Source organism: Bos grunniens, chromosome 8 (genome assembly GCF_055505025.1).
Source record: "Bos grunniens cultivar Pamir isolate PY7600 chromosome 8, Bosgru_T2T1.0, whole genome shotgun sequence".
In the NCBI taxonomy this organism is placed as follows: Eukaryota; Metazoa; Chordata; class Mammalia; order Artiodactyla; family Bovidae; genus Bos; species Bos grunniens.
In genome coordinates this window covers 34,746,893-34,772,438 of record NC_141172.1, presented here as the reverse complement: position 1 = coordinate 34,772,438, position 25,546 = coordinate 34,746,893, and the positions used below count along the sequence as shown (strand labels likewise).

Below are 25,546 nucleotides of genomic sequence, written 5' to 3'. Positions count from 1 at the left end.
TTACAAAACAAATCAAGGGGGTATAATCCTACACAATTTTAAGCAAAAATGTAAGGTCCTACAACTGATTCTTGGCAACAAAAGGTTGTGAAAAGGTGTTGCCTGAATAGGTAGTATATATTTAACATTGTTTTGCAGGTTTTAAATGAATTACATCTCTCTAAAGCAAGCGATAGACCAAAGACAGAAGTACATCCGTTCGGCTACCCTGTTTCTGTGATTTGAGTTACTTCAAAGCAAGCATGTAAGAATATAAAGCCTTTCAAAATCTATGAGAAAATAGCAGTGTTCCTTGATTATACTGTTCTTGGGAAATACCACTTCTTAAATTACTTAGTATAGCCTTACTTCATAAGAAAAAAGCACAGCCAAGAAGCAAACAGTAAAAATGAGGGGACACAACCATAGAAACAAGAGCGATCAAAGTTCTAGACATTCTTCTCCACCTTCTAATTCTACTTTTGAATTTAAGGCTTTATGGTCTCATTCCCACTGTAATTCAACGGGTGTTCCTCAGAGAGAAAAAGGACCTTATACTATCGTGTTTAATCATGGTCACTACTATAGCGTGATCAATTATGATTATCTAGAATGAAACATTTTAAGTAATTCTTCACCAGCAAAAACACTTGCCATGCAGATCATATTACCATAACTGGTCCCACTCACATCATTCCTAAGTTTATCTACACTGGTTGTGCATTTTCTCTTCCAGAACAAAATCAAGTTATAGAGTAGGTTTCCTTGTACCGTATTTTATAATTATTAATGCATTATGCTTACAGAGGAAGTTCACACTTACTCAAGGATGAAAGGTACTTAGATATTACACCTAAGCCAGCACTGCACCAAGCAAGAGAACTGGTTGAGTTTCCAAAAGCCTTCTGAGGTAACTCTGAAATGAAGAGGGGATCCCAACCCAACATAATGGATGCTCTGTATGAATTTTACATCTGTTCTTTAATCAGCCAAGCAGTTATTGAGAGCCTACGGAGTGTCAGGCAATGTGCAAATACTCCCAGAACAGAGAAGAAGGTATCTAGACACCAACAGGAGGGTATGTGTATATAAACAAATACAGGAATCACAAACAAAACAGAATGTGTCTAGCATTATAAAATAAGTAAGATGCATGAAGGGAGCACAGAATAGGGTTTCTTTAAATTCAGTAAAGATGGGCCAAATGATGCCTAACAGAGCATGGCATAGCAATGAAGTCTGTGGTCTCTGAAATCAAATTATCTAGGTATGATTCACAACTTCACCACTTAATATAAACAACAACTTACAAGGACAAGTAACTTAACCTTTCTAATCTGTGATTTATCCTAACTTATAGCTGAGGATAATAAAGGTTTTTAAAGCACACGAGTGTTGGAATGATTAAATGAGATAATTCTCATGCAGCACAGTGCATGCACATTCTACCTGCTAAATACATTTTAGCTCTTTCTAATGCAATACTAAAGTCATTGCTCTGTGTGTGTGTGTGTATGATTTTTTCAGGGGGAGGGGGGCAATAGAGGGCATTATGTGCCCCTGGTAATGAGTTTCCAAACCACCCTTTGCAGGAAAGCACATCTTTGAAAGTTCTGGTGCCCCCAAATATTCTTGGCCACGTATGTAAATAGCTCATGGTCATTATGAATTAGAATCTAAGAGCTAAATCAAGAGAATATCAATATTATATCTCATTTATTATCATAAATGTGTTTTAAAATCAGAGTTAACATTTATTCATGTAAATGAAAGTGAAAGTTGCTCAGTTATGTCCGACTCTTTGCAACCCCAAGGACTATACAGTCCATGGAATTCTCCAGGCCAGAATACTGGAGTCGGTAGCCTTTCCATTCTCCAGGGGATCTTCCCAACCCAGAGATCTAATCCAGGTCTCCCACATTGCAGGTGGATTCTTTACCAGCTGAGCCACAAAGGAAGCCCAAGAATACCGGAATGGGTAGCCTATCCCTTCTCCAGCGGATCTTCCAGATCCAGGAATCAAACCTGGTCTCCTGCATTGCAGGAGGATTCTTTACCAACTGAGCTATCAGGGAAGCACAAATATAATCTACCAAACTTTGTGGAGAAGTATTTTATTAAAAACACTTTATTTCTAGAGGACCCTTCCAGTTATTAGATGGGGTGTTCCTCAATTAGATCTTTTTTTTTTTTTTAAGGCTTTATTTATTGCAACTTTATTTGTGAAAGACCTCCTAACACTTGATGATCATGGAATTATTCTCAGATTCTCCATCAACTGAAAAGGGTTAAGACAGAAATGAAAATTCATCTTGGTAAGCATTTTGATCATTAAAGCATGTAGCTTAAAAAAAGCATTTTTAGTTAGTTCAGAGAAATGTTTTAAAACCCCATGTTTTCTTATGTAATTTATACTTGATGTGGAAATGTCTTTATTTTAATGTGAAATATCTGTTGCCCAATTCATAATGATTTTAATGTTGTTTCACTCTTTAACTCAACATAATTGTTGTTAAATATTGAGATAAAACATTGTAAGAACTCACTATCAATATATATAAGATAATAATATATTTCATCAACAATATAAAATAATTGGTGATTAAGGAAGCTCATTTCATTCTAGTGTTAGTTTATTCAAACATATAATCACACTATATAACTAATAAGTACGCCTTTTAATCAAACATATAATTATTAAAATATTTCTGAGGGATATAATTGGCATATTAATAATATATTTCTATCATGACTACTTAAAACCTCAATAAGTGCACCTTTAAAAAGGTTTTGGTTTAATCTGCATACACTAACCCTCGCCTTGAAATGAAATTAAATCCTTAAGAGAAACAAGTAATTTGAAGCATAATCTTATACTACCTAAATATAATTACTTAACCATGCCAAGTAAAAATAATAAGGAGACCCCTAGAGACCCGATTTACCAAAAATACAATGATCACATGTTTCCAAGCATTAATTCTCAACCCTGACTGCACAAGAGGACCACCTGGGGAGCATTTGCAAACCCATTAACCCAGGCCCCATCCAAAGAAACTGATTCAATTGGTTGGGAGTGGGGCCCAGACATCTGTGTTTTTTGTTATTTTTGAAAGTCCCCAGAACCACTGCACCAGAGACTGATTAAAATTTACTTTTTACCAGTCCGTAAATGTTTATAGCAGCTTTATTCATAATCACTAAATATTTGAAACAACCCAGATGTCCTTCTACTGGTAAATGGATAAACAAACTGTGTATATATACAACGCAATACCACTGAAGCAATAATCTATTGATTCATGCAACAAATATGGATGGATCTTAAGAGCATTTTGCTAAATGAAAACATGCTGAACCCAAAAGGTTACATAGCAAGGTGCTGTCAAGGAATTTCTGGGGTAAAGCAACTGCTATGTAATTGGAGCAGTCAGTATGCAACCTATGCATCTGTCAAAACTCATGGAACTATATACCACAAAGAATGGATTTACTGTACACAAATTTTTTAAAAAATCAACCAGGAAGTCAGGGGGAAGATGGAATGTAGACTATGACAAATCAATCTAAACTGCCTCACAAATGTATCACATAACTAGACTGGAGAGAAGGAAAAAGCTGTCCTAAGTAATTGGGGAAAAACAGTGTTTTGACTGGATACTAGAAGGCTAAACATAGCCTATAATAATGGCATTTTGTGTTATCAATAAAAAGTCATTACTAATAAAAGGTTTATATTTTTGTCATTTCTATAGCAAAATTTTGATTTATTATTTACTGATTATGTAGCTATATTTAATAACAAACAACATAAGGTATTCTTAAAATCTGAAAGTTTTTTGCAAAAATCTTTACAGGTATCATTTTAACCACCGTTTGTCTTTTTATCTTTTATTTTAGAAGGGTGCTAGACAGCATGGGGATGAAAGGTTCCTTGAAAGTGTGAAAGGGACAGAGACTGCTTCATAGATCCAGAACCACAGACTGACAAAGACCGGGGCAAAGTGAGCTGAAAATGCAGTCCCAGCAGCAATCAACTTATTTAATCAGATAGCTGAACCTCTAGCTAAGATGCATTTTATTCCACTGTATTAGATTTTTATGTTAGCAAAATCTGAATATACAGAAACAATACTGATTCCTAAGTATGTCAGAAATGTCAGAATAAATAAATCCATTCTTAGACACCTATGAGAGTGTGTGTTTTTGTTCAGTTAGAAAATAGGATTTGAAAAAAAAAAAAAGAAAATAGGATTTGAGAGAATTAAAAAAGTTAAAGATTTGACAGAAAAAATCCTCACAACTCCTCCTGCATTACTATTAGTCCAGTGCTAGAATTCCAGGTTCATACAAACAACTGATTTTCAACTCTGGTGTCTGGTTTGTTTCTGAACTGAGTCCCCATCTTGCCCACCTAAAAACCTTATGCACTGCCTCAGCCTAGAGGACTATGGTGAGAATTGGCGAAGCCTTCCCTGTGAGGTCCATAGTAACTCCAGTGCAAACTTTGCATCAGACAATCCATCAGAATGCTACAACTAACAGTATCCTGGGAAATTTACACTGGCCATAATAATGAGTGCTTGGCCCTATGCCTACAGCTAAGGAAATATGAGTGGTCAGGGAAAAAGTGGGCCACAAACCTAAAGAGATGGTCTACATAATCCATTTTTTTCCAAGATCTTGCTCTATATGAGTAGAAATCCATAACTTTAGGAGAGGATTTTTGTGCCCGAGTTATTACTGTCATCAGGAACAATCATAGATTTTCCATACTGTAACCAGAGTAATCCTCATAAGACCTAAATATAATCATCTCCACCTTCTTCCTTTAATAGCTTATCATTTTCCTTTGCTGCAGTCCCCATTTTTCTGTCCTTTCCAGACACTAGTCATACTCCCTTGGCCTCAGGGCCTTGGCACAAGCTCTTTTTCCTGCTTGCATGCTCTCAACAACTCAGTAGGATCTTAACTCACTAATGTGTCCAGGGAACCTGAATTCCCAACTAGGTTGATTCTTCTCCTTACACACTCTCTGTACCAGATGTCTCTTAGAAGCCCTTATTCATTTATTCCCCTTGCATTTTCTAGAACATGCCAAGCAAGCTCCTGCCCTAGTCTCTTTGAACTGAACTGGCTCCCAGCCTAGAATACTAACCCCTTCCATGATTAATTTGCCACTCTCTTTCAAAACTATTTAACTGGCCCCTTCTCAATCGAGTTTACCTTGACCTGACCACTCAATTATAACAGTATCTGAATCCCCCTCCTACACACACACACACACACACACACACACACACACACACACACACACGAGTCTTGATTCTTCTACTCTGGGCTCTGCACAATTTTGAGCCCCCTAGAAGGTGCCCTTCATGATGCAGGATTCTGTTGTTTTGGTCACTAAACAGTGTATCCCAGAAACCTAGCACAGGAATCTTGCTGGAATGAATGAACTGCTTAAGAACCATGCATGCAAAACATTCAGAAAGCAGAAAGGGAGGAAGCTCAGACTTCAAGACCTGAACAGCATTTGTCAATTCCAATGTGAGATTAAAAAAAAGAAAAAAAAAAAGATTTCTGGAAGAAAATAGCTTTGTGTAAATTTAAGGTAATGAACTGGATGGTACTGACAAATAAGCACAAGAGAGAGAAGCAAATCCTGCAGCTATATCTACCAATTATGAGCCCCTAATCATTACCAGGTACCTCACCCATATTATCACAGTTAAGCCCCATGAAACAAGTGTAGGATACGGTTCTTATCCTTGTTTTACAGAAGAAAAATCTAAGATTAGACCAGAAGCTACAGTGGGGCACGGGTTCATCTTGTTTACTACCACATCCCCAGCAACTTGCAACCTGCTGGCAGGTAGCAGGAGAATATATGTTAACTGAACAAAAAACTATGCTCAGAGAGATTAATATACTTCCCCAGGATCACCCACCTAGTAAACAGCAAAAGGCAGGCTCCAAAGCCATATATTTTTTATTTAGAAGCTAATGCCATTCCACTATACCATATTTCTTCAGAATGAAATTGTAAAACATATATGGACCTACAAAAATGCAGCAGTCTGGCCAACTATATACCACCGTAATTCTTCAGGGCATTTCAATATAACAGAAGGAAATAGAAAAATCAATATTCCTAGTGAGTGTCACTCAAATGATCAAGCAACAATCACACTTCATTGGATCTGTTTAATATGAAGAAGGGCAAGGTACATTCTAGAAAGAATTTCATCAAAATTGATAAAACAAATCTTCCAGCACCACATCCCTAGTCTTCCTACAAAGAGAAAGTCATTTTCACAGAAATATCGTATTACCCAGACAGGACTGTATGAGTAAACTCGTCTGCCTCCACCCAGCTGCTCACTTGGGCAGTGTCCTCTGAGCATTGGCCTTTGAAATGCTAATTCACTGGCTGAACAACTGCTCAACTGCTCTTTAGCCTTAAACATTCAGAGGCAGCACACTGGGTAGCCAGAGCAGCCCCTGAGGGAAAAAAGAGCTCCAGCAACCAGGCTGGCTTGACTCCAGGGGATGGATGAAATCAGGAGGAGGGCACGGGGCCCCTCTCTCCAGCCCCCAGCAATGAGGGACCACCTGAGGTCCTTAATCCTGGCCTCCTTAGAATGTACAAAACTGGGGACCAGAGGATTGAAATGAATAATTCATCGTCCCCAATTCACATTCACCAGAAGTATCTATATAATTGCAGTTAAAGGACTTTAAATTTGCCCTTCTGCTTTATATTTCAGTGTGAGATACCTGGTAATGGAATCCATTCTCTAATTCACTTTCCACAAACAGAGTCAGCCCAAATGTTTGCGGCTGATGCTTTGCTATTTTAACCACTTTCTGGAAGTTTTTGCTTTTTAACCATTTTCTGCTATTGTTAACCACTGAAAGGGCTGGAAAATCTTGGGATTTAGAAATTCTCATTTCTATTTTACAAAAGTCTATGGAGACTCAACACAGACATCGAAAACCTCTGACCCCGGACCAGATCCATCCCCATTTCCTTTGGCCTCTATGTTACTGGTACTTAATGATTTTTAATTTAAATGTGTGAAAAGTAGGGCTGCTACTACTGCTGCTAAGTCACTTCAGTCATGTCTGACTCTGTGCAACCCCATAGATGGCAGCCCACCAGGCTCCCCCGTCCCTGGGATTCTCCAGGCAAGAACACTGGGGTGGGTTGCCATTTCCTTCTCCAATGCATGAAAGTGAAAAGTGAAAAGTCAAAGTGAAACTGAAGTCGCTCAGTCGTGTCCAACTCTTCACAACCCCATGGACTGCAGCCCACCAGGCTCCTCTATCTATGGGATTTTCCAGGCAAGAGTACTGGAGTGGGGTGCCCTATAAATCTGGACTTCAACCTTCTCTAGGAAAATGAGAAGACCCTGGACATGCATTCTCAAATGGCAAGAAGAGGCTGGGTGGCTGCTTCCCTCATGAAATCCAGCAGAGACTTTCCGAAGAGCTAAACTGTTGCTTCCATATGAATTTTACTTGACTGGTCACTATGGGAACTGAATTTGCTACCGTTGGCTGCATTCAAGGCTCAGTTTTGGGAAGAGGACAAGAAGCAGGATCTGAGATGAGTAAATATACTTTTCCTGAGCATAGTAAGTGGAAATTTTAGACAATTTTAGATTTAGTTTGTCTATAAAGGCTGAATAAAAAAGTATGGCAACTATGATAACTGTTAGGAGAAACTCAAAAACCATAATACAGTGCATTAGATGCACTGGCAGAGGAGGGAGAGGGTGGAAGAGAAATATACAAAGAAGTGTGCACTTTTCTGGCTACTTTTCCTCTCTAGCTGTTTCCTCTATGACTCATTCCGTACTTACCAAGTTCAATCCATCACAAAATCCTGCAAGTTTTTAATCCTCTTAAATAAATTTTGTATCTGGCCCCTCTTTATCCTATAGCCACAGTCACAGTTCAGACCATCTTGACTCTTATCCTACTTGGCTTTACAGCAACTCACCCTGAAGTTCATCCTCTACACAGCTGTCAGTGACCTACCAAAAATGCAATTTAGACCACATCACTTTCCAGTTTAAAACCTTTCACTGCTTCCCTTATCAGCTGGTAATGCTAAGGTGGGATTAAGAATTAATTGGGAAACATTAAAAAAAAAAAAAAAAACCTATGCTTGGTCCTAAAATTCATATATTTTGATTTAAATGTTCAGTGTCGGCCCTAGACAGCTATATTTTATCCCCAGTGATTATAAAGTATCATCAGGTTGAGAACCACTGATTTATCAGGCAAGCTCCAAGCTCTTTAGCTTTGCTTTAACGCCCTCCGGTATGTTTCTGTCTCTACCATCTCTGTTCACATTCGCTACAAATTCCAACAACAGCCTGCTACTGGCAACACCATATGCACGTGCCTATTACTGCACACAGCCCCCTATGTTGTAATTATCTCTTTATGTCTCTCCCACTATTCAGAGAGCAGTGACTTAGCTCTGTCTTCCTGTTACCTATAAGTTACCTGGGACATAGTGGGCCTAAGTAAGAGTGGCCAAAGTCAGCAGAAAAGATGGATCTCAAAGAGTAGGTAAGATCTGGAATGCCAAAGCTGTTTGGTCAGAAAGGGAGAAAGGGAGAATACTAGCAAAGCTGGAAAAAATGAAAGCACTTTTTGAGTTAAACAAGTTGGTGACTGTGAGTAATGCGTGAAAGCTTCTCTCAGGCCACAGAGAGGAGCCTATTGGCCTGAGTGGGCTTCCCTCATAGCTCAACTGGTAAAGAATCCGCCTGCAATGCAGGAGAGCCAGGTTCAATTCCTGGGTCAGGAAGATCCGCAGGAGAAGGGATAGGCTACCCACTCCAGTATTCTTGGGCTTCTCTTGTGGCTCAGCTAGTAAAGAATCCACCTGCAATGTGGGAGACCTGGGTTAGATCTCTGGATTGGGAAGATCCCCTGGAGAAGGGAAAGGCTACCCACTCTAGTATTCTGGACTGGAGAATCTCATGGACTGTATAGTCCATGGGGTCACAGAGTTGGACACGACTGAGCAACTTACACTTTCAGTGGCCTGAGTAAATACACCAAAGGAAAGAGAGCCAATTTATCCCCTGCCCAATAGTGGTGTCAGATCCATTTGTTAAACTGCAAACTCTCTAGAGGGAACAGATCCCAGAATACAAGCAATTGTTTTATTATAATTATCATAATACCCTTCCTGTTTCCATCTCTCATTCCAAATCAGTACAATTAAAATGCAAAAAGAATTATGTGATTTGCAATTGCTAAATGATCTTTTTATATCCTTTTGCTGATGTAGTCTTGATTATTTCAGAAACAGTAGTTTTCCACAGTGGTTTCTGCCACTTAGTTCAAATGATTCATGCGGTGGGGATCTCATTCTTTCCCTTGAGACTTTACTCCATAGTTGAACAGACTTAACCATTACTCATCGTCCTTATTCAGCCAAGATTTCTGTCTAATCTAATTAGTACTCTTTCTTCATGCAACTCTAAACAATCTCCAATCCTTATGAGAATATGGTTAGGCCCTTCCTACGTTTTCAGAAACTTGTGCCTTCTACTAGCTGCCAGGACAAACTGGCAATAGCTGGTAATTTAAATTTTCCCAAGTAAGTCAGGGATTCCGATTGCAATCAACTGCAAACTGCCCTCTCTCCATGCCCTCTGAAGGCCTTTCCATTTGATGACAGTGTGGATCAAAGTGTTATTTCCAAGCATTGCTGCTGGATCAATGGTGCTTTCTTGTGAAGAGTTTTATTTTGCTTTTGATTTATGAGTGCTGAGATGGTATAGAGGACATCAATACTAGAAGCATCCATGAAGTGATCAAATTCACCATGATATTTCTGCTTTTGCTTGCCTTATGAAACCAGTATCAGGCTTCAATACCCATGATTACAAATCTGTTTCTTTACAGACCGTGTTACAACATTCCCATCAAACATAACACTTACCAACACTTTTTATCCTAAGATGTTCATAGCTCCAAATGTCAGGCTCACAGTGCAATGAAAACTATCCCACAGCTGATAAATTATTCATTTGTCAGGAGTTTACAATCTGAAGTGGCACTAAACAGCCGAGTACCTGAAGCACCCCCCAAAGACATAAAGCACAACAACATGCAAAGCTTATTCTGCATAAATTCTAAAGGTTAAGTGCTATTAAACATCTCTGTTTATCAAGAGACGTGCTCCTTGAACTCATTTATTTTAATTAATCTGCTCCCAATAAACGTTACTAACAAAGTAAAGTGCTAAAAGAGAGTAATCAAACACATCGCTTTCCCCTGGCTAATCCCACCAGGTTAAAACAAAGTTTTCTGCTAATAAATATTCTCTAGTCCCCACTATTTTTAGAGGAGAACTTGTGTGCAAGGTCATGCAAGCAGAGGTCATGACCATGACCCTCAGTCCAAAGCTGGCTCACTGCATGGGTACGTAAATAAAGTCCTACTGTAACACCACGTCTCCCACATATTTATGAATTGTTGCGGTTGTCTTCTTGCTGTAACACAGAGGTGAATAGTTGTCACAGAGACTGCTTGGCTCACAAAATAAAAAAAGAAAAATGTTTACTATATATATGGTCCTTCACAAAAACCATTCATCGACCTCTAGTCAAAAGGCATGCAAAAATGTGGAAAGGTTTCAGAAGTTTACCACTAGATCGGGCTTTAACTGGTGTATATCAGCACGTTCATCTCCTCAAGAAAGGACTGCCGTTAAACACTTGTTATTTAGAATGCCATCTGTGGTACGGAGCCGGAAGAGAAAAAAGAATAAATGATAGGTCCAAGCTAGTTCCTCAAGCTGGTAGGTGTTTCATTTTGTTGACAATAATCACTAGCCTTCCAGTTACCTATTGCTGTGTTTCAAACCACCTCAAAACTTGCTTAAGGCAAAGATTTCTCTGCCCAGGATTCTGCCTTGCAGGCTTCAGTTGGGTGGTTCTACTCAACTCATTTGAGATCACTCTCATGGCACCAGGAGGAGGCTGGGCTCCAGCTAGAACACCTGGAAGGCCACAAGTGTGCAGACCTTCTGGGCAGTTCTTTCTTTCCATGGGGTCCCTCCAGCTAAACAGCTGGGCATTGTTCTACGATGACTCCAGGCACCACAGAGTGGACATGGAAGCTCCCAGACTGAAAAGGGTTAAGCCCAGGACAAGTACAGCGTCTCTGCTGCAGCACTGTGTAAGTCAAAGCACCTCAAGGAAACAAGCCCAATTCAAGGGGAGGAGAATCTGACTCCACCTTGAGAGGGGCTATAGAATAGTTTGTCCATGATTCCCAACCTACCAGAACATGACTAAGAAGAGGATCACACCATGCTTACGGTGGTTAAAGTCATGCTTAAAGTCAGAACTTACTGCTGACAGTTTCAATTCAAATTGGCAGATGAGAGCAACAAGGAAGCCTAATGATAAGTGAAAATCATTTTATAATAAAATACTAGTTGCACGGATGCAAACATTTCCAAATTGATAGTATTTTTTTTTTAATTCAAACAGGACAGAAGCCTTCATAGTAGTCATTCAATGGTTCTCTAGTTCTTACACAGTGCATAAACTATGGATACGGTGTAATCTTTCCTCCGTGATTCTGAATCCTCACTCTGCTATGAATGAAGTTCCAGCACTACTGCAGTGGAGATGGGCCTCTGAAATCTCCCTTGGTGGTGACACCCCTCTGTCCCCTTGTCCAGGTTTCTGGTCACTAAGCATTTTGTTCTTGTGCCTGCTCTTTTTAATCATTCTGCCTCTTCCACAGACAAAGCATCAAGAGAGCTGAATTTTAGGGCTCTCTCCATTACCTTCTCACCTTTTTGCTCCAGGCAAGTCATCTGTTCTGACCCTTGGTTTCTTTTACCTGAGAAGTGACTGATGCTGAAGCTGAAGCTCCAGTACTCTGGCCACCTGATGCAAAGAACTGACTCATTGGAAAAGATCCTGATGCTAGGAAAGACTGAAGGCAGGAGGAGAAGGGGATGATAGAGGATGAGGTGGTTGGATGGCATCACGGACTCAATGGACATGAGTCTGAGCAAGCTCCAGGAGTTGGTGATGGACAGGGAAGCCAGGCATGCTGCAGTCCATGGGGTCGCAAAGAGTCGGACATGGCTGCACGACTCGACTGAACTGAACTGAACTGAGGATGATAAAAGGTATCCTCCCTACTCCTAGAGTATTCAGGAATGAGGTAAGATATAAAATGTTTAAAAATTATACAAGGGTATGGTATTTTCATGATCAATGCTATGAGATAAAGTGGATTTTATTACTAAAACAAAGTAAAATAAAAATATTAACAAAAATAATACACTATAAAGAAACTTGTTGATGTAGTAACAATGGCTAATATTTAGTGCCTACTATGTGTAAGGTATAGTTCTAAGCACCTTACATTGGTTCATATTCACAGCAATCCTGTAATTATCATGCAATACTCTAGACAACAAATTGAGACATAAAGAAATTAGGCAATCAGTTCCTGGTTATACAGACATTAAACAGAAATCACATTTAGCTTTATCAGTTTGCATAGCTGATTTCAAGATCTTACAAAATGCCTAACATATTTCTGACAAAATTTCCCCCTTCTGTTAGAAGGGCAGAATCTCCCTCTTCTAGTCTCTGCACCAGCATTCTGTACCAGAAAAGTGAAAAGTATTAGTCCTTCAGTCATGCCCAACTCTTTGCAACCCCATGGACTGTAGCCCCCCAGGCTCCTCTGTCCATGGGATTCTCTAGGCAAGAATACTGGAGTGGGTTGCCATCTTCCCAATCCAGGTGTTGAACGTGAGTCTCCTGTATTACAAGCGGATTCCTTAGTCTTAGCCACCAAGGAAGCCCATCCTGCACCAGCACTTACACATTATTAGTGTTCTTAACCAAGGGTTTCTTTGCCCCTCAGGGAACATTTAGCAATATCTGAAGACTTCTGGTTGTCACAACTGGGGGCTAGAATGTTACTGGGAATAAGCCAGGGATGTTGCTACACATTCTACAATACTCAGAGCAAACCCCACCCAACACAAAGAATTACCCAGCCCAAAAGGTCAACAGTGTTAAGCTTGACAAACTCCAGGCTACACTGATGGCACAAATATAGCCAGAAGAGATTTAACTGAGTTCAGCATATAAGTTATAAAACAAATCTAAGACAAGGATGCTTTTTTTATTATGCTTTTTTTGTTGCTGTTCAAGGTATTGCTCATTCCTTGAGCTGAAAATCATCTCAGCTAGGAGAAAATGCAAGACAATTGATTTCTACATACATCAGGCAGGTTGGTTTCTACAATGGGATAAAGGTGAACCTTTACTGAATACCTGCCATGCATCAGGTACTCACAGCACTTCGCATAAAGGATTTCATTTGAATCTCACAGCAACTTATAAGAGCTATGAGCATTCCCAAATGGTCAGAAGAATTGAGAAAACTGTTTAAGGTAAGCAGAGGAACCAGAATTTAAGCCAAATCTGGTTGCTAACCCTGCGTACTATTTTACAGAAAACATATTTAACTTATAGTTTAATAATCCTTAATTTATTATCCTATAACTCCCCTGGGCTTAAACCTAAATCCAATGTGTTAAATCACATAAGCAATAGATTTCCTCCAAGCAAAAGAAGTTTACCAGGAAAAAGTTAATTAAAATTATTTCATCTACATAGAGGACACACTTTCCCTACAGGAATCACTTAGGAATCCCATTGCTGTGTGGTGGTGGTGTAGTTGCTAAGACGTGTCCAACTCTTGTGAGCCCATGGGCTGCAGCCCACCAGACTTCTCTGTCCATAGATTTTCCAGGCAAGAATACTGGAGTGGGTTGCCATTTGCTTCTCCAGGGGATCTTCCCAACCTAGGGATTGAACCCAGGTCTCCTGCACTGTAGGCAGATTCTTTACCAAATGAACACCAGGGTTCTTAACTAAATGGAACCATATAGATGAAAGGCCTATAGAATCTCCCTTTTTCCCTGCAAAGGTATGCTGGCCATCACTTTCCAATAAAAAAAAGCTCTGTTTTCATATGTACCTCCTTAGTCCTCTCCAGCTCTGGATATTGATGGAGTGTAGACTTCACTGCATATTTCCAATGCAGAAATATCTTCTGCTTCAAAAGAAAAACAAATTATGCCAGAGCTAAAGAGTTAAAAGCAGATTATTTTTGCTCTCGTTAACCAAAGGTTTTAGTGTCCAAAGTCTACATGGATGGTACAAAGGAAATTTCATTCGAGGAGCTTAGAAAATGAATTTAGAACCTAATCAGAGATTGCACCAACCCTTCAATGAACTATTTGAGAAAAAAACATTTACTTTGTCCAGTAGAGGACAGTGTGCCCAACTAAGGTTTCATAGATAGATATCCCAAGAACACATGCGTTTCCCACATACTGGAGCAATCCAACACCTTTTAAGGCCCGCAGGGCCACATGGTCTAGCCCCACCCCGCTCTCCTGCCTTCCCACCCACTGTGCCTCAGACCCTTGGGCCTTATTTTGTCCTTTGAACACAGGAGGCTTCTTTCCTTCAGGCTTTTGTGAATCACTGTTCTATTTGCCTGGATGCCTTGAACTCTACTTTTTCACAGCTGGTGGCTCCCCATCACTCAGCTTAAGTGTTGTCTCTCACTAGGCAACACCTTCCTTGACAGAAAATGAAGAAATGCCCAGTCCCCTCCTCTAATACCCCCCTTACTTTCACAGCACATCACCCTGTTTCATTATCTCTGCTGCATTTGTAACTATCAAAGTCACACTGTTCTTTTATCTCTGGTTCACAACCTTGTGCTGCATGCTTCTCTCCTCCCTCCCCAGCTAGAATGTAAATTCTGTGATAACAAGAACCAGGATATGGCTTGTTTGGGGCACACAGTAGGCATTTACTGAATTAAACATTAATTTTCAACTAAACATTGTGATTTAAATTTACTTTTAAAGGATACACAACGACATTAAAGAGGTGCTCTTTGTAATGACCTAAAATCACTACAGCTGAAAACAATGAATGCCTTCCCTTAGTCTATTTTTTTAATAGCTAGTACTTTTATTAATAGGTGGTTGCAGTAACATTTTTGAATATCAAGTTGTAAACTTTTGTTACCAATTAAAATGAGGTTCACAAAAATCTTAACTTGACCAGATATAAAACAATTTAAAAATCTTTAAAGGTGTACTGAGGGAAAAAACAGGCTCTTTTCAAAACATGGTTGTCATTACCAAAAATATCTGTCTTTAGGTAAAAATAAAAAGTCCCATGATGCATAAATAATACAGATAGTTCTAACGATCTGGTCAATGGTATGCAGAACTTAAGGTCTGCAATTTTTTGTGGTAAACAAACAACCACAATTTATTTTTTTCTCACTCCTTTATGAAGTGAAGTGAAATGAAAGTCGCTCAGTCATGTTCGACTCTGCGGCCCCATGGACTATACAGTCCAGGGAATTCTACAGGCCAGAATACTGGAATGGGTAGGTGTTCCCTTATCCAGGGGATCTTCCCAACCCAGGGATCGAACCCAGGTCTCCTGCATTGCAGACGGATTCTTTAACAGCTGAGCCACAGGGAAGCGATTCAGCAAAAACAACAAACAAAGGAAAAACTAAGAGAGAAAATAAACTACTGGAATGTATTTAACCAGCTCCTTTTACTTCCCGCACTTATAGCCCAAAAGTAACGTATTATGCACTACTTTTTAAATATGAAAATATAAGTACTTAGTGTATTTTAATGTCACATTCAACAACTGTAGTATAAAAGAACTGTCAGAACACTATGCTGTGACTATACAAAACCCACCACATATTGTAAAGTGAATTTAAAAACTTCGTTAGAGAACAAACGCTAAATTGAAATACCTTTTCTAGTAAGGTTTTAAAGTTCATTCACAGTTTTAAACTAATTCTGGATTCCAAGGTACTTTTTTTTTTGACAAATACATGAATATTTATTTATTACAAATACATGAAATTTATTAAGTTTATAATAAAATTGTCTGAACAACCAAAAAGAGAAATTATAAGTATGAGCAATAATGTATTTCGGGGAAAAAGGACATGCTAAAAATAAAGAATTACATGTCCCTCATTATCATAATTCTGAGTGAAAGAAAAAAGCTAATCTGTTGTTGGTTCAAGTTTTAGGAGAATGTATCTCAGTAAAATCAAATTTTTTTTTTTTTTTCCAGTTTCAAGGCCATCTGGTCTTCCTAACTGCCATCACTCTTCTCTCCTGCTTCCCATCTTTTAACCTTCAACAAGACTCTTAAAAGACCTCAAGGACATTTTTGTTGGCCTGGCTCCAAAAGACTTTTCCATCCCTGCTACCACCACACTGCTGTTTTTTCACACTTCTTTCTGTTACTCTTCCAGCTGTCTTTGGAATAAAACCCCAGATACTGAACAAGTTCTAAAGCCTCGCATTAGATAGCCCTGCTTACTTGTACACTCTTACTGGATTACTTCCTCCTTCTCACCACCTGGGATCCAGTTACATCCATTCTTTCAAGTCCCCAGAATATAGTAGGTCGTCCCTGTCTTGCCGTATAAAAGTTTCTCGAACTTTAACAGCTCTTGCAGGTGTAGTTTAGTTAACTTCTATTCATCCATCAAGTGCTAACTCAAAAAGCATTCCCTCAGAGCTATGCATTTGATCTTCTTTAATAGAACTACACCTTTAAAAAAAAAATTGATGTGAAAACTAGTAAAACCTGTAGTTAATAGTCTTGTGCTAATATTGACTTTCTGATTTTGATAATGTACTGCAATTATGTAACACATCATTATTGGGGAAATACGCGTGAAGTCTACACGGAAAATGCTGTACAATTTTAATTTCTTTCAAGTCTAAAATTATTTCACAATAAGCAAAAAAGTAAATCACTGCTTCAGAAACCTTTTTATTACTCTTCTGAATAGCTGAGACACTAACCTCCTTATTTTCTTCCCTCATAACATTTATCACCAAACATATAAAAGTTTTGAGATTAATCATCCCTCTATGGGGTAAGTATCCTATTCCTTTACCTCATCACTGTTTAGCCAGTAGTTACCTCAATACTTGACACAGGAAATATGTCCAATAAATAATTATTAAAGGGAGTATTAAGTACATGAATGTACCAATCAGTCAATGCCCATTGGTGGCAAAACTGTATATATAATGATATATATTTACAGTTTCAAAAGATATTGCTCAAATTATGATGTTAATGGGATCATCAATGTCCTAAATATTGACCTAAATGTTTAGATCTACATACATATGATTCTAATTTGGAAATGATGCAAATCAATGAGAAAAAAGCACAACAGCAACTAACATTTAGTGAATATTTAATCCTATTCTTCAAAATACTTTATAAACAGTTCTCTATTTAATCCTTATGATATCCATATCGAATGTATGCCACTTTTCATCTTCATTTTACAGATATGAAAATGGCCTACAGACTTGTAACTTGCACATGGTCAGAACACTTATACAGCAGAGGCAAGATTTGAACACAGGGCTTCCCTTGGGGCTCAGCTTGTAAAGAATCTGCCTGCAGTGCGGGAGACCTGGGTTCAATCCCTGAATTGGGAAGATCCCCTGGAGAAGGGAAAGGCTACCTACTCCAGTATTCTGGCCTAGAGAATTCCATGGACTGTATAGTCCATAGGGTCGCAAAGAGTTGGACATGACTGAGCAACTAAGCACATTCGGCTTCCAAGTCTATATTCTTAAGTATGACTCCTGCCTAGAGATAAAGCCTGGGAGCGCTGCTTGAGAGAGTTTTGAAAAGTGAGCCATGAAATCTAAAGGAAGATTACAAGTTGATGTGGAACCACACTTCTTTAAATCTTTGTATCCCCACCATTATACACAAAGTTTTCCATGGAGTACATGCTCACTCGCTAGTGCTCTCTCTCTCTCTCTCACACACACACACACACACTGCATCACAAATGAATAAATAAATCTAAAGCAAGCTAAGGAAAAGAGAAAAAGCAAAATTATAGGTAAGAGAATCAATTTCCACCCAAGCACCAGTACTATTAATTCTTTATTTCCAGATGGACACTGGTTGGGAATTCTCTGAATTTACTAAAGCAGGACAACAAAGGCAGAAGAGTGGAGGCTCCCAAACAGATCAAACTTATTTGAAATGAATCAGGTAAATAGTAACTATGTGAGGAAAATTAAAGAAACTAAGAATGTCCTGGGAAAGAAATTAAGGAATCACAGAACAGTATAGTCAAATATCACCAGGCTATGAGCAGTAACAAAGCAATTCACAAATATTTCAGATATTGTTCCATCTGTCAAGCTTAAGGGCCTCATCACAAGTAGAGATCAGAGATAACAAATATGTTGTATCTTGGACTAAAAATAAAGCAAGTCCCTTTATACACAATAAAATGCTTTGAAGTATACACATTTGTTGATTGTGTGACATATTCTTAACCTTACTAGATAGGTACAGCTCTGCTGGGAGCAATTAATTGAGAAAGCTACAGAAAACTCTGCAAAGGATAAGTGAAATAGTTGGAATACTTTTCTTGCTGCAGACAGCTGGATGGTGCTAATTTAGCTACTTTACCGTGAGGGGAGGAAGGAGGCAGCAGTAAGGTTTTTTGTATTTTGCCACACCTCTGCAAATTCAGAGAAAAGGAAAACAAGGAAGGCATTGATAAGCATGGAAAATGAACTGGCTTTCTTCCTGCTTTCCTCAATGAGCATGTCTATTCTAACTGGCCCAAGGAACCAGTACACTTTTTATTCAGGTGACACACACCAAAGGGAATCTAACCAGAGAGCTGTGCTAAGCAGCAGTTTACCTTTTGTTTTTCAAAGAGCTTTACTGGAATATGATTGACAGACATACAGATCACCCATTCAAAATGTCCTACTTCAATGGTATTTTGTACCTGTATATCCAATTAGTATCAGCACCCCAATCTAATTTTAGAACATTTTCATCATCCCTAGCAATTAATACATTTTAATAGATGGTTAAATGGTTTGTGATCTAAATACATAAATACATGCAAGCATATATACATATATCATACATGCCTAAACACTCATAATCCAAAATAAAAACTAAAGAACATTTCTGATGAGCTATGAATGCTCTCAGTGAAATGGCCCTGTCTACTGGAAGGAACACATTTTGATGACAGAAAAAAGACAGTCTTTCCATTCCTAACTTCATTTTGGTGATCTAACGACTTGAGTTAGGTTTCTTTGCAGAAGTAATTTCTGTAAAATACAAAAGGAATCATTTGCCCTGCCCTTCAAACTCATCATTTTCCTGTTTTTTAGTTTTCTTCCTGAAGAATAATTTCTGGCCATATCAAAAGCCACTTACTCTCTTCATTACTATGTTTACTTCCATCTCGAACTTTCCGGACCAGGGGCCCATATATTCCCGTATTTGGTTATAGTAAATATCTCCAGCTCCTCCTTCTGAGCAACTCAAGAAAATTCATTACAGGAAGCAACAAAACAGGAAGATGGAAACACTTTCCATTAGCCATTAGACCCAAGTCAAATTAATTTTAAATTGGTAATATCTTAAGCTTGAAAAAGCAGATATGCTTCAAATTTTTCCCTCTTGATCTTCAGATTAACTCCTGGAACAGAGTTTATAAGAGTCACCTATGTATAGGATTTTTTTTTTTTTTTAAAGAGAGGCAAGCTGGGGACTTTTAACACACTGCAGGAAAATCTGGTTTATCAATCATCCAAATTTTTATAATCTGTAGATCAAATTTAAATAATTTTAGCACGGTACCTAAACACAAGTGCTCAATGAAAACTGTTAGCTGAATGTTTTTCAATAATAGATAACACATTAAATATCTACTGTGTGTTATCTGCTGATCTGTGTTTTACATTAATTCATTTCATCCTCAATAAACCCAAGAGAAGGCACTAGTCTATGCCATCACCATCATCACTCATCATCCACATTTTTAAGATAGGAAACTGAGGCAAAGAGTACGAGGCATCATGCTCCAGGTTACAAAAGGACAGGCAGAATTTAAAACCAGACTCTGGTTTCAGAGCTTACTTTATTGAGTACCACCCTATGCTCCCCATCAGAAAACAAGCAAGTTGGTCATCTTACAATAACGATGTCAGTCTATTCTCTAATGCCAAAGAAATAATGCAGTTACACTGGACAGAGAGATATACTACCAGAGGGGGGATAAAAGAAACCTAGTCGCTTTCACATAGAACAGAAGTACTGCAAGTTGATGGGGACTACAGGGAGGTTCATTAACAGCAAGAAGGAACATGAGGGTGTGTTCACCATCTGAGACAGCAAACAGGCAAAAAGCAGCAGGAAAAAGATGAACTAAACCATTTTAGGAATTCATCTGTCGACAGTTGTGTTTGTAATAAAGATCCAGTAACACTCATGTCCAATGACAGTGGCCAAAAAGCATAAACTCAGGTCTAGAATGTAAATGATTTCATTGTAGTGAAACCAATTTTATAAAAGAAGATTTAACAGCAGATTCTTGGTCTGCACTTAGTTCAAAAAACAAACAAAATGGTAAATAACAAACTAATACTAAATAAAATTATCAGAAACTATTATGCAAACTGAGCCAACAGAAAGATATTTACCCTAGGATTATATTAATATAATATATTCTAAATTCTTCTAGAATTTGCATGCATATTGACACCAAATTGATCTCAGTCAAACCACGACAGAAAACTGGTCAGCCTGGCATGCGGAAGGGCTACTCCTAATACTGAGAGAGAACTCCCACTTGACTCTTCCCTGAGACCACAGCTCTACCATGTGTGTGTGCGTTCAAGAAGGAATAAGCGACAACATTTCAAGTGTTACACACCTAGGACAAAAAGAAATAGGATCCATGTACACATGTAGTCTTTAAAAATAATAGTGGAGATTGATCAGGCACTTTAAATAGGCACTGCAAAAACACAGAGTTGGACACAACTGAGGTGACTTAGCAGCAGCAGCAGCAGCAAAAACTATAAATTTCTGTTAAAGGGATATTTTCACAACATTTCAATCTGGGTTTGAACCAAGGCTCATGAGAGCTCTTCTACTAAATGCAACATCACACCAGCACTTTGCTATGGTGTTCCACACAATAGATTATAAGCCTAACTTCATGGCTCTTTGGAATTAATCATTTCTAAAGGGAGGGAGTTGTACACATAGAGTTAACAGAGTTCACCAGAATGGCTTCTTTCCACTCCCAACCTATCATATCATCCCTTCTTCAAAAGAGAATAATATTAAAAAAAATTATTCCATAGTAAATGAATGGCTTTGACAAGCTACTATTAAATTTTGAAATATAACTCCCAATCCCTTGTACAAATATAAAATACAGCTAGGAAAGAGGGAAAAAATATAGCTAGATATTCTAAAGAAATCACAGAGAAACAAATCAGTCTCCCAGGTAATACAAGCCTGAGAAATATCATCTTTATATGATGGTGAAGAATCAATTTTTTCTTCATTATAACTTCTATCTTTATTTTTTTCAGTGTTTTAAGTGATGCTAATGGCACAATTTAATGGCTTACAGTCTAAATCCTATTTTATCCATTGTTCTTTAAACATTCTTAGTGACTAAAATTATATCTCAGGCTCTATATGTGTTTACATGCACCATGAATATCCTCCAGTAGATTACTAGGGGATGTTCTTTCTTTTACAATGTATCTAAAAAGAAAAAGAAAAGCCATGCATGTCTGATTCTTCATGTATTTCCCCAGGAATACTCAGGTTACACATGCTGTTCAACAATGGCAAAAGAATGTATTAAAGGGAAAATATCCTCAAGTAAGGTTGAGGAGACACAAAACACTAAACAAAATCAATTTGGCAAAGAAGCCTGCCCCTCCTTGTAGTGCAAAAGGACAAGTGAGAGAGAAAGGATTATTTTCCAGATTACATCTTGAGGTTGAAAACTGGTATCACATAAATATACAACATGGTGAATATCTTAATTTAACTAATAACCACTTACTCAGGCCTTTGTTATTTCTTGCTTAAGACTCTACTGGATAAGAAATGTGAGGGAAGAGTGGAAGAGAAAGAGAAGAGGTAGAACAAGAGGAGAAATAGTAGACTGTCTTTAAAAGATAATTTTAAATTTTAAAAGTATGTGTTCTTCAATGCTTGGTATCTGTCTGCCACTTTTCACCAGAGAATTAAGCAAAAGCAAACTTTTCAGTAGAAGAATATGCTTACTTATCTAGAATGATAACTTCACGGATATATGATAATTAGGTGTAGTAACTTTAAGAAAATCTCTGAGATATGACATTAAAGTGACTTCCCATGGTCTTAATGTTTTTGCCAAAAATTAACAACTGTAGAACAACTTATTTTTTCACTCTAGCCACAACAGAGAAATAAATCCATATGCCTTATTTCTTTAATACACTAAATTTAGATTTCAATGTTAAAATAGGTTTTGACATAAACGGCTTTAAAATAACACAAGCGTCTTTCACTTGGGTCTTTTCCCAGTTAATTATTTGTTGGCATTGTAGTAGAAATTCCTTGGCTTCACCTTAAACCAGCACTCCCAAGTGCTAATTAGGAGACTATATACATTATTAACCAGAGAATGTTGTGCCTAAAACATGTATGTTCCATATGTATCCTATTGTTAACAATATTCCTTTCACTCCTGGAAAGCTCTCTTTAAAAACTAGAGCCCCTATTTAAACAAAGAAATTGGCTGCTATTGAGGAAATTCTTGTTGAAATGCAATTCATAGGTAAGGGCCAACAAGACACCGGATCGCTGTCTTTGAAACATCTTTAACATGAATCAAGTTCAATCTGAAATAGTCGGTGTAAGTAAAAGTTAACGACTACAGATATTACACACTTTGATAGTACCAAGGGGCCTCCAAAGAGAATGGTCAACTCTTTTAAGAGCTAAACCACTACCAAGAACCAGACATGTCAGTGAATGCAAGCCAGACATGCCTTTTTCCAGTACTGTCTCTTCCCAAAAGCCAAAGGACAGATGGAGAAAGAAACATAAATAAACAAGGTAGGTCTAATGACTTCTGAATTACAAAGGAGATATGATCGTCTCATTAACTGGCAGGTTAATTGACCACAATCTCGACTTCACAAATTGAGTCCCATAATCCAAACTCTGGTGTCTGTATGCCACAGAATTCTCCTCACACTTCCACACTCTTCATCCAGCCACAAAGTTGTCAGTTCTGCTTGATTTGTTTGAATACTGTACTCCACGACAGCTGTCGGAAACGGTACGTTAGAACAGCTGCTATGACAGCTACAAGGGCTTGGAAGTTTAATTGGGCTCAATGTGACACTGTGCATTTTTCTAAACATAGAAATAGCCACAAAACTAAAGAAATTTCTAATGGGTCTGAGCAATGTTTACTTATTGGCACCAACAACTGGTTAACCCCAGTTGGTGTTCTATCATTGGTCTCATAGTGTCTTTTGCCACTGGGCTGGTAAGAGTACCAAAAAAAAGCCAAAACAGTAGGAGCAGTTAGATGCACAAGAAAAAGGGCATTAAGCAAGAGAGGAAATGGTAAGGAAGTCACATCAATAATCTCTCTGAAAGGCTGGCTGGTAGCCAAGGAGGATCCCACAGTGTCTCAGGATTTACTTCCAAAGGAAACATATTCAGCAGCCCTGAGCATGGTGCCAACTGCAAACAAAACCACTCATTATGGTCCCAGCCCCCCAGGGAAAGGGAGGATGGCTTACTCTCAGCATCCGCGTGGAGGAAGAAGGCAAGGAGCAGCAGCAATGGCCTGGCTATGTGCACCATCCTGCAGCTTGGCACCAGCACACACTGGCAGCTTGGAATCACTGCCTCAGAAGCCGCAGCAAGTCAGGCTGATCTGAAATTTCAGCTGGAACACTTTCAGAGCCTGTGAGGGGAGTGGTAGAAGAAAGGGAAGAAAGACAAAAGACACTTAGACTCCTCGCTCTTTTCACCTTGTCCCATCACAACCACCAGGAGAGATGCAAACCACTGTATATACAGCCCATAAACTGTAACCGCGATGCCTTTGTATTAGCAAACAAACAACCTGGTTTGTGAAATGAGGCAGCCCAAGCTTATCTTATTCCCATGTTGAGGTCATCTTGAAGCCAACCATTTTGAATTTCACTCTCTGCTCAGGCCACCTTTTGGGCAATGCTTTATGAGAAGAAACTGTCACTTCTTAGGAAATATTACATGAATACATCGGTGGAAGAAAGCACATCAATGCTATGTGTAAGATTTAAGAGACGCTCCACTGTGCAGGATAAAAGTCTATTATTGGCAGAATAACGGAAGTTGCTTTCTTGGCACCAGGTGAAATGACAGTGTTAATTCAACTTCTCCAGCTAAATAGTAGAGGTTAGAATGTTTTACACCAGCACATTTGGCTTCTTCCCTAAAGACACATCACATCTAGGTCTAGTTTGGCTTCAATAAGTCAAAACAATAGCTAGCATAAGCCACTTTGATTTAACAGGATGTTTATATGCCTCCTGGGCAAGGGCTTAGTTTTCTCAATCTTCTATGCAAAATCAATAAGCCACAGACTGCTTTTACAGAGCCTACTCGAGATACACATCTCGAGATGAGCCTACAGAGCATCTCGAGATACACAAATGAGTCAGATTCCACCCTCTGTGATTTTCCAGTTTAGGAGGGAAAATAACCCAGGTACATTGAATGATGAGTACAAGTTAATAAGTGACTAGTGCCAGGGAGGAAAGCCAAATAATGCCACGGAATACAGGGAGCAGGATGATATCATGGAAAAAAGCAGTGTCTTCAATTAGACCCTGGAGTACTGGCAGGATTTTACCAAAAGAAAGGCAAGGCATTCCAGGAATTCTAAGAAAAAAGCAGGGCAGTGAAAAAGGAACTCTGGCAAAGGTGAGTCACCTGACTGGCCTAGATGAGGACTTCCCAAATATCTATATGCATCAGAAGCACCTGGCATGCTTACACCAAGGCACCCTCCCACCAGAGTTTGTGAATCAGTAGGTCTGTGGTGGGGGTCCAAAAACCTGCATTTCTAACGAGTTTTTGAAAGATGCTGAAGCAGCTGATCCCAGGTCCACACTGACACTACAGGATAGGTGTGATGGATCCACTAGGAAACCAAAAGAGGATGAGGCAAAACACAATGGCTCAGGATTAAAAAATAACAGATCATGGAGAGCCTTGGATACCAACCAAAGTCAACCAGCCTTTTTGCAGCAAACCACAAAGGGGATTATTTAATGTTTTGGAGAAGAACAATATAGAATGAAGCTTTGGAAAGATTAAGTGACAGCTGAATGTGGGATGATTTACAGAACACTATTATCAGGAGTCGCAACTAAGAAGTAACACAGACCGTAAGAGTGATGGTGGTCCTGTTGGGAATAGAAAAAATGGAAGTGATGACTGACTGGCTCCAAGCAACAATTTGAAGTATGGCTCTTTAGGTGATAAATAATAGTTCCTACAGAACCTTCAGTAAATTGAGCACAACATTTTATACACAGTAGGCTCTT

At 38.7% G+C, this 25,546-nt stretch overlaps 1 protein-coding gene across 8 annotated transcripts in view; it reads right to left on the bottom strand.

Annotated features, from left to right (window-relative positions):
* PTPRD (protein tyrosine phosphatase receptor type D) overlaps window positions 1–25,546 on the bottom strand; it is a 2,533,682-nt gene that overhangs the window by 433,973 nt on the left and 2,074,163 nt on the right. For 7 of the 8 annotated variants that reach the window (XM_086415146.1, XM_086415152.1, XM_086415147.1 and 4 more), the window contains one exon: window positions 23,750–23,916. The exons of the other annotated variant lie outside the window; for it this stretch is intronic. In XM_086415146.1, coding sequence (XP_086271272.1) covers window positions 23,750–23,813 — 64 coding nt within the window. In that variant the 5' untranslated portion in view covers window positions 23,814–23,916. The remainder of the gene's footprint in view (window positions 1–23,749; window positions 23,917–25,546) is intronic. 8 annotated transcript variants of the gene reach the window in all.